The sequence below is a fragment of the Dendrobates tinctorius genome, unplaced genomic scaffold (genome assembly GCF_039654945.1).
Source record: "Dendrobates tinctorius isolate UK_male_01 unplaced genomic scaffold, ASM3965494v1 ptg000099l, whole genome shotgun sequence".
Taxonomy (NCBI): Eukaryota; Metazoa; Chordata; class Amphibia; order Anura; family Dendrobatidae; genus Dendrobates; species Dendrobates tinctorius.
The window spans coordinates 2332872-2342459 of NW_027361767.1; the positions used below are offsets into that span (position 1 = coordinate 2332872).

The following is a 9588-nucleotide window of genomic DNA, read 5'->3' on the forward strand; positions in this document are numbered from 1 at the left end:
CCTCCTTGCACAAAGGGTGAGGTAGCGGTCCTGCTGCTGGGTTGTTGCCCTCCTACGGCCTCCTCCACGTCTCCTGGTGTACTGGCCTGTCTCCTGGTAGCACCTCCAGCCTCTGGACACTACGCTGACACACAGCAAACCTTCTTGCCACAACTCGCATTGATGTGCCATCCTGGATGAGCTGCACTACCTGAGCCACTTGTGTGGGTTGTAGAGTCCGTCTCATGCTACCACGAGTGTGAATGCGCAACCAACATTCAAAAGTGACCAAAACATCAGCCAGAAAGCATTGGTACTGAGATGTGGTCTGTGGTCCCCACCTGCAGAACCACTCCTTTATTGAGGGTGTCTTGATAATTGCCAATAATTTCCATCTGTTGTCTATTCCATTTGTACAACAGCATGTGAAATTGATTGTCAATCAGTGTTACTTCCTAAGTGGACAGTGTTATTTCACAGAAGTTTGATTTACTTGGAGCTATATTCTGTTGTTTAAGTGTTTCCTTTATTTTTTGAGCAGTGTACATTCCGTGAGATATATCTACACTGTGGTACTGATTCTCCTTGTGGAGATCCAGAAAAGTAGAGCAATGCTTTCTGGGTAACAATATGCAAATTATCTCTCCACTATAAAAAAAGTGTCTCTCTAGCACCACCTATAGGTGGCAAACCTGTAAATCAGGGTGACAGAATTCTTTTTGCTTTTGCAGCTCGGTCAGATCGTTATCAGCACATTAATTCCTACGATGAAGATGATACGAACGATGAAGACTCTGTGGAAATCCGGCAATTTTCATCCTGTACTCCGCGGTTCAGTAAAGTAAGTGCCCCCCATATATATATATATATATATATAATACATGTGACAGTGCTTTTTATTTGCTGCGTGACTTCCCTCCAGGTTTACAGTAGCATGGAGCAGCTGTCCCAGCTGGAGCAGAAGCCCACCACCCCAGTCCAAGACTCCACCAAACAGGAGCGGTCTGAGAGGACAAGCAAGAGAGAAACCCTCGGCGGGGTGACCCTGAGAGACCGCTGCTGGAGGACTGTGTCTCCAGAAATGTGAGCGTGTGTTTAACAGACAACCTCCCCATATACAGGCTATTAGGGAAGGCCTTGTCTTTCCTATATCTCTGCTTTCAGTCAGTGAATGGGTGCATTCATTTCTGGATTGGCAGAAAGGATAACACTGTATGCTATGTCATTCTTCGTCCAAATTTCAGACAACACATCCAAAATCGACAGACTCTTCAATAAGCGAGTTCTGACGGGCGCAGGTGGACAATGCTCTGCGAGCAGCACGCTCTTCTGTTTTGATAGTTTGTTACATTGTATCAGTGCAGGTATAATGCCTGAGTCCACACTGTTTAGCTCAGAGAATTGTCTAGATTGGATTCAATTGCAACAAACCTTCTGCTGCAAGACTCAGTGTTATGGCTCTCATGGTGAGGTGGATTCGCTAAGCTGTAGGTCTGAGTCTGCTGCTCAGATCGGAGGCGTTGGTTCAGCGAGAATGTGGAACAGCTGAGTGGGATTTGCAGGTCAGCACCCGAAGCAGTGTGGTACTGTAGAGTTCAGTATTTTGGATGGTATGTGGAACAGTAGAGCGTGATATGCTAGACGGCACGTGGAACAGCAGAGCTGTATTTTCTGGTTGACACCTGTAGCAGTGTGCTGCTGTGGAGATCGATATGCTGGATAGCATGTGGAACAACGGAGATGGATATGCAGGATGGCACGTGGAACAGCGGAGCTGGAGGACACGTGGAACAGCAGAACTGGATTTGCAGGTCAGCCCCTGGAGCAGCATGGTACTGTAGAGCTCAGTATTATGGACAGTATGTGGAACAGCGAAGCTTGATGGCACGTGGAATAGCAGAGCTGGATTTGCAGGTTGACACCTGGAGCAGTGTGGTACTGTGGAGCTCGATATGCTGGATAGCATGTGGAACAACGGAGATGGATATGCAGGATGGCACGTGGAACAGCAGGGCTGGATTTGCAGGTTTATACCTGGAGCAATGTGTACTGTGGAGCTGGATATGCTGGACAGCATGTGGAACAGAAGAGGTGGATATGCTGGATGGCACATGAACAGCAGAGCTGGATTTATAGGTTGACATCTGGAGCAGTGTGGTACTGTGGAGCTCGATATGCTGGATGGCACGTGGAACAGCAGAGCTGGATATACAAACAGGCACATCTTATAACAGCAGAGCCGAGTGTGCGGGCAGGCAGCTTAGGACAGCGACGCCGAGTGAGAGGACAGACAATGTGGAACAGCAGAGGAGAATATGAGAACAGACACCTTGGAACAGTAGAAGAGAATGTGTGAACAGAATTCTGAAAACGGCAAAGTAAAGGGTGAGGACATTCACTTGAGTATCAGAGACGAGTGTGAGGGAAGGCACCTTGGAACAGCAGAGGAGACTATGCAGACAGGCAACGCCGAATTGAGGCATCTCACAATAGTAGAGCCGTATTTGTCAAGTGGTACAAGCACATGTTAGACAGCATGGACGCTGCACCACGTGAATACCTGGAGTGACATTTGAGGTGCGTGCTGGATTACCATGAGAGCAGAAGGAGCTGGATATTGGGGAGGGAAGACGCAAAGCCTGGTGCAGGAGCCAGGACAGGTGAGCAACACATAGCAATTCTGCACAAATAAAATAATGTTCCTATTCACTGACAGCAAGCAGCAAAACATGTACGGAACTCAGATAGGAGGTAGGACGCTACAGCTTTACATATACAGTTAGGGCCATATATATTTGGACAGAGGCAACATTTTTCTAATTTTGGTTCTAGACATTACCACAATGAATTTTAAACAAAACAATTCAGATGCAGTTGAAGTTCAGACTTTCAGCTTTCATTTGAGGGTATCCACATTAACATTGGATGAAGGGTTTAGGGGTTTCAGCTCCTTAACATGTGCCACCCTGTTTTTAAAGGGACCAAAAGTAATTGGACAATTGACTCCAAGGCTATTTCATGGACAGGTGTGGGCAATCCCTTCGTTATGTCATTCTCAATTAAGCAGATAAAAGGCCTGGAGTTGATTTGAGGTGTGGTGCTTGCATTTGGAAGGTTTTGCTGTGAAGGAAACATGCGGTCAAAGGAGCTCTCCATGCAGGTGAAACAAGCCATCCTTAAGCTGCAAAAACAGAAAAAACCCATCCGAGAAATTGCTACATTAGGAGTGGCAAAATCTACAGTTTGGTACATCCTGAGAAAGAAAGAAAGCACTGGTGAACTTCAACTGCATCTGAATTGTTTTGTTTAAAATTCATTGTGGTAATGTCTAGAACCAAAATTAGAAAAATATTGTCTCTGTCCAAATATATATGGACCTAACTGTACATTGAATATCTGCATTGCAGGAAGCATTTTTCGGATGCCACCGACGCTGACTCCAGCCCCCCATTAGCTGCCAGGCGCCGATTCTCGGCTTTGGTGGATACAGCTCGTTTTGTGGCTCCTCTAGAAGGAGAAGGAGAGGGAAGAGTTAAAAGCAGCAGTGGGACTCACCTGGGTCAAAGCAAAATCCCTCTAGGAGAGCTGGAAGGTGGTGAGTGATCCCACCCCATGGATCTGATATTGTGAGAGAGATAAATCGTGTCGTTACCCTTTGTCACATTCACCCCGTGCAGACAAGTCTTCAGAATCACAGCTGCATCAGGACACAGACTCTTCTCCCCGTGCCACCAACGACCTCGTCCTGCGGAGAGCTCGCCACCAGCACCTCTCCGGAGACAGTGACCGCAGGAGAACCGGAGGGAAGGTCATAAAATCTGCCTCCACCACCGCGCTGTCCGTCATGATCCCTACAGGTGAGTGCAGTCCTATAGTCCAGCTGTCATCATACAGGGGCGTATGACCTTTACCTTTTCAGGCCTCCCCAGTATTTGAAATAAAGCATTGGTGGCGGTTTCTAGGAATAGATCCTGCTGCCAGGTTCCCATAAAGGAGCTCGGTGTGACAATATTGGTAATGTCTTCTCCCTGCAGTCGACCAGCACACCAGCTCACCCCTGGTCAGCCCCATGTCTCCCCGATCCCTCTCATCCAATCCGTCCTCACGAGACTCTTCTCCCAGCCGCGACTACACCCCTGCCGTCAGCAGCCTCCGCTCCCCCATCTCCATCCAGCGATCGGGAAAGAAGTACGGCTTCACCTTGAGGGCCATTCGAGTGTACATGGGGGAGAGCGACGTGTACAGCGTCCAACATATAGTGTGGGTAAGTCCGACCATTGTGGTCACATTTACATACATTTATTTTTTATACTTTACGCTTAGGCATATTTTTAATATAATTTTTCTTTTTGTATAACTTTTTTTTTTTCATCAGCGAAGGTATGTGGAGGCGCTTGGATTTTTTTGGTTCTAATTTGGAGTAAATACAACTTTTTTATAACTTTTTATTGCAGGCCTTGGGCTGCGGGGGATCTGCAAAAAAACAAACAAACAATGATTCTGCCATATTTTATATATCAATAAACATAATAGAATTACAGATTTTTTTTTTATTTTCTTCCTCCCATGTTTTGTAAAACACTTTGTAAGGGAGAAAGGATTTTTTTTTCTATTTGTTTGTAATTTTCTGAATACTTTGTTGAAGGTTTTAATACTTTTTTTAAGCCCTTTCTATACTGTCATCGCTACCATGATACACCGCAGGACTTCTGTATTAATGTAATGTGCTATTAGCATTAGGCCAAGTTCACACCACTGAATATTGGGTCTGAGCACTGATTGCGGGGAAAAAAAGTTAGCCCACGGACTAATGTTATTCAATGAGCAATTTTTTTTCACAGTCTGAGTCGTAAAATAATCGCAGTGTGCACTAGATTCTTCCATATGTCGGATGAGACTCGTCTATTGAAGTCTATGGGTGCTCCTAAAGGAATTGAAATTTTGTATGGAGCCAACATATAGCATCCGATAGATTTGTACATGATCAAATCTGAGCTGCAAACACTTGAACCTAATTTGTTCTAATTTTCCCAGGAAATAACCCATCCCGCTTCTGTTTTCCCAGCATGTAGAGGATGGAGGTCCTGCTCATGAGGCAGGACTCTGTGCCGGTGATCTTATTACTCATGTTAATGGAGAACCAGTCCATGGTCTGGTGCACACAGAAGTGGTGGAGCTGATCTTGAAGGTAGGTGTCTTGTGGAATAGTCAAAAATATTGGTCTTCAGGGGTTCAGCTGATGCCAAAAAGCACAGATGACCCACAATTTTATTCCCGCAGAGTGGTAACAAGGTGCTGGTCACCACAACACCTTTTGAGAACACATCAATCAGAACTGGTCCAGCCAGAAGGAGCAGCTACAGGTCCAAGATGGCCCGGAGAAGCAAGAGGAGTATGGGAAGAGATGGGCAGGAGAGGTAAGACATGTAGAAGCAGAGTGAGCAGAAAACATTCATAGATCCATGACAGGTAGAGAAGCAATACACAAGAGGGAATAGGGAAAAAACTGCAGGACAACAAATCATGAACCACCATTGCGAAGTATGTAGACCCAAATAGAGGTTGGGTTCACCAAAAGTTTAATGTAGAGGCAAATTTTAGGTCAGGGGTCATCTAGAATTTCTTCTCTTTTTTTCCATTCCTTTTTCTTTCTGTCCTGTCTCTCTCTTCCCTTAACAGCAAGAAGCGCAGTTCTCTCTTTCGTAAGATCACCAAGCAGTCCAATCTCCTGCACACCAGCCGCTCTCTCTCTTCTCTCAGCCGCTCTCTCTCCTCTAGTGACAGTCTGCCAGGATCTCCTACTCACAGCCTCTCTGCCCGTTCTCCAACTCACAGCTATCGATCAATGGATTCTGCATATCTAGGTAGGGTTGATGCTCTCTAGATATTAGGCGGTTGCACTGGTCTCTTTGCAAGGTGCAGGGAACTTTATACTTTTTTTTGAAGACCAAACTAATATTCTTCTCTTTCTTGTTCTTGTACAGGTGCATCTTCACAAGGCAGCTCCCCTTCTTCCAGCACTCCTAATTCCCCTGCACCTCCACCTCCATCTTCCTCCATATCTTGTGCCTCCACATCCTCCTCCACATCCTCCCCCGCACCACCTTCTCCCCACATTCGCCCAAGTACACTTCATGGCCTGTCCCCAAAACTTCATCGCCAATACCGATCTGCACGTTGCAAGTCAGCTGGTAACATGCCGCTTTCTCCTCTAGCTCATACTCCTTCACCCACTACTGCCTCCCCTCCTCTGCTTCCAGGCCACAGCGTTGGGAGCAGCCTTACCACACAGAGCTTTCCTCCAAAGTTACATCCTTCCCCTCCTGTCTCCCGTCCACGTCCTAAGAGTGCTGAACCCCCACGTTCCCCACTCCTGAAGAGAGTACAGTCAGCAGAGAAGTTGGGAGGAGGTGGTAGTGGCGGTGCACCTAGGAAACAGGAGCCAGGAGGTGGCGGTGGGACTCCAGATGGAGAATTAGGAGAAACCCTTGGAGGTAGATCACAAGCGGTTAGAAGAGTAGGTAGACAGGAGTCCCCACGGAGCTTATGTGCAAGTGATCTTCTGGTAGACAGTCTAGAGAGACTGGAAGGAGACCTGGGAGCAGGAATATTACAACAGACAGACGGACATAAGAATACCGAGGGTAAGGTTCAAGTAGTAGGAAAATTAGGCACTGTAGTGCGAAGCCCTGCTACATTTTCACCACAAGAGCCTTCGTCTAATTCAACGTCTGCACTTCCACCACAAGGTGACCCTTCCCACGCCATGGTGGGTAGATGCCAGGTGAAGACTCTGAGTCCTGTACAGGAACACGAGGGCAGAAGGGGTGAAGGTGAAGAAGGTGTAGGAGAAGGAGAAGGAAAAAAAGGAGAAAAGGGAGAAGAGGATGAAGAAGATTGTGGAACCATGAGAGAACGTTGGTATCTGGAAGTGGTGGAAGAGTTGACTACAGTTGGAAAAAGTGCACCCCATGTCACCACGAAAGGAGCCCACTCCCATCTTATAGACTGTTCACATCCGGTCAGGTCCAAGAGTGTTGAAGTTGACCACATGAAGAGCGCATCCACTTCTTTCCCTGATGTCTTGCACTTTTCAAAGAATAAAGACCTTGGGGTTTCCTTGGTGAAGGCTTCAGCACCTAAAACGTCAACTACATCAACACAGCAAGCAGAAACAAAGCGGCCTGACCCCAACAATACAAAATGTGATCCGATCAGCAGTATTAGGGATGAGAAGCCGGTGAAAGACATCGCAAAATGTCCATCTCGATCCAATGGAAAACACCCTGAAACATTCCAGTCTGCATCTTCCCATCCTGTAAGATTAAGGGAGGATTCAAAGGTTTCCACCTCCAGCACAAACATTATAAAGCCCGGCCCAACTCAGACCATCAGTCTACTCCCGGATAAGACCAGTGAACCTGCAAAATCTCCTCAGTCTATCCCCAACAAGGAAAATGTGAAAGGAACCGGGTTGACAGCTGAGATGCCTCCGTCCCTTCCACCTGGTCCACCAGCTGTTTCTCCCATAAGTATCAAGATAACCAAAGCTGAAAATGAACAAATACGAGGGACTACAACAGTGACTAATATTATCACGTTGGCTGGGAAGGAAATGAGTCAGCCTAAGGTGACCAACATCCTCCCGACTGTTAAAATGAATGAAGGAGAAGGTAAAGTGGTGTCCAGCCATACTTCTCCAACTAGTCCAAGTGCATCCGAGAAGAGCCAAGGGAGCAATACCACAACCAAAAGCAAGACTAGTGGACCAGAAAGTGAGAAGACCAAGGGGGCAATGACTACTTCAGCAAGTAATGAGGTCATTTGTACTGAAGCTGGGCAGACCGGCTTTATAAATAACACCCAAGGTATAAGTAAACCTTCAGGAACAGAACATGACAGGAATAAGGGGACCACCAGGCCATCCAGTACTCTGAAGACTAACGAAGAAGCAAATGCCCGGGCAAAAATGCCCACAGCTGCTTCCGACAGTAGCATCAGCAAAATTCTGAGGGATCAGTCTAAGAAGGCCACCATCTCTCCAAGCTTTGATAGAGTAAGCATGGTGGACACCAACCAAGCCAAGGCTCCTCCTGCGCTACCATGTAATAAACTTGCGACCGGAGTAAGTGACCAGATGACCAAAACTGTTACTGGAAGTTCTGACACCGAGAAAAAGCAGAGTAAGATGTCCGCAGCCTCTGCTAAGATGACAGAAGGAGATCACCCAAAGGAGTCATCAGTAACAATCAGGATCAGTAGAGCCGAGAGCGAAACCCAGAGCCCAACTGCGAAATCTCCAAATTCCCAGACAGCGACACCAGTCACAAGTCAGCGCCGCTCCTAAGGAAAGCAGTTTCTTGTCTTCGTCAGGGTGAAAGACTAATGATGATATTATGAAATTAGCCCCTTTGTATTCAGGAGAGAGTAAGGGCAAAGGGGTCGGGAGTCCTATCTGACCCCACAATGGATTCTTGAAATGAGCCTTATTGCCCCCCTCTACGCCTCTGACAGAGGTGGGGGCTGCACAGGCGTGTATGTGTGTGTCTGTGTGTGTGTCTGTGTATCTGTGTGTTTGTGCTGTGCCTTAATTGTTATTTAGTTGGGAGAGGGGGGGGGGATATTAAAAAAAAAATACATAAAGTTACCGCACATACACACACACTTAGTGCTAGAAACTAAAGAAATCATAGAGTGACAACTCCGCAGGTCCGTCCATGGAGGTCCAGCAGGTAGAGACATTACAAATGGACCCGTTCCCAACAAACGTTGGAGGCAGAGATCTTAGTTGCCAGAATAGAGTGGCCGCCTCCCGTCCGTGTTAGTGACCAGTCGCTCTAAAGAAGGGTCAACAGATTAACGATCTGCAGGTTTCTGCCATGCCCCCCTGCATGACATCACTGCCACCACCATTACCCTTTTTCCTAAGACCTCATTCTGTGCTCAAACCGTCCGATCTATGACATCAGCTCCCAGCCGATGATGTCATCATGAGCCTGTGCCACGTCTGGTGATGTCCTGCCATGCCTTGTCTTATCTACATATAGAAACATACGTCTATACATATGGAGTATATTTATCTGGACGCACTATATATATAGATCTATATAAATATATAAATATATTGTCTATAGGGGCTCCACTATTTCTATGCAAGAAGATTTATGGTAAATTAAACCCTGTCAGTTCCTGGCTGGCCGCTTTGGTTTGCTGTTGGCACTGCGGAGGTTAGTTTGTGAACTATTGTAATTTTTTTTTTTATTTATTTACTTTTGTGTATTTTTTTAATCAATAAAAGCTCTGCCCCGCTACCTTTATGTCCCACTCACCTTTATTCTATACGTTTTTGGATATATGCTTCCTGGATTGCCTTGCTTTCCCCCTCAGGGGCGGGCTGTAGGCTTCTCATTGGCCGGTTTTAAGCGGGGGTGTGGCTTTTTTTGAGCAAATTGGTAAATGGTGACTACTGTTGCAAAGAGAACATCATTTTGGCACCATCACCAATATGTAACCTAGGGTTAAGTCACAGGGGTGCAATAAAATCGTGATATTACAGCAACTTGGGCTGCAACTGCTCTGTTCTCTAAGGGAAATATTGATCTTGCCACT

The 9588-nt window shown here is 46.5% G+C and overlaps 1 protein-coding gene across 4 annotated transcripts in view; it reads left to right on the top strand.

Moving 5' to 3' along the window:
- The window catches only part of MAST1 (microtubule associated serine/threonine kinase 1), a 128781-nt gene extending 119491 nt beyond the window's left edge, over positions 1–9290 (top strand). For all 4 annotated transcript variants that reach the window (XM_073587424.1, XM_073587425.1, XM_073587428.1 and 1 more), the window contains 9 exons: positions 711–820; positions 902–1062; positions 3387–3574; positions 3657–3836; positions 4014–4243; positions 5045–5167; positions 5260–5396; positions 5659–5843; positions 5964–9290. In XM_073587424.1, the coding sequence (XP_073443525.1) occupies positions 711–820; positions 902–1062; positions 3387–3574; positions 3657–3836; positions 4014–4243; positions 5045–5167; positions 5260–5396; positions 5659–5843; positions 5964–8326 (3677 nt within the window). In that variant the 3' untranslated portion in view covers positions 8327–9290. The remainder of the gene's footprint in view (positions 1–710; positions 821–901; positions 1063–3386; positions 3575–3656; positions 3837–4013; positions 4244–5044; positions 5168–5259; positions 5397–5658; positions 5844–5963) is intronic.
- Positions 9291–9588: the final 298 nt, after the last annotated feature.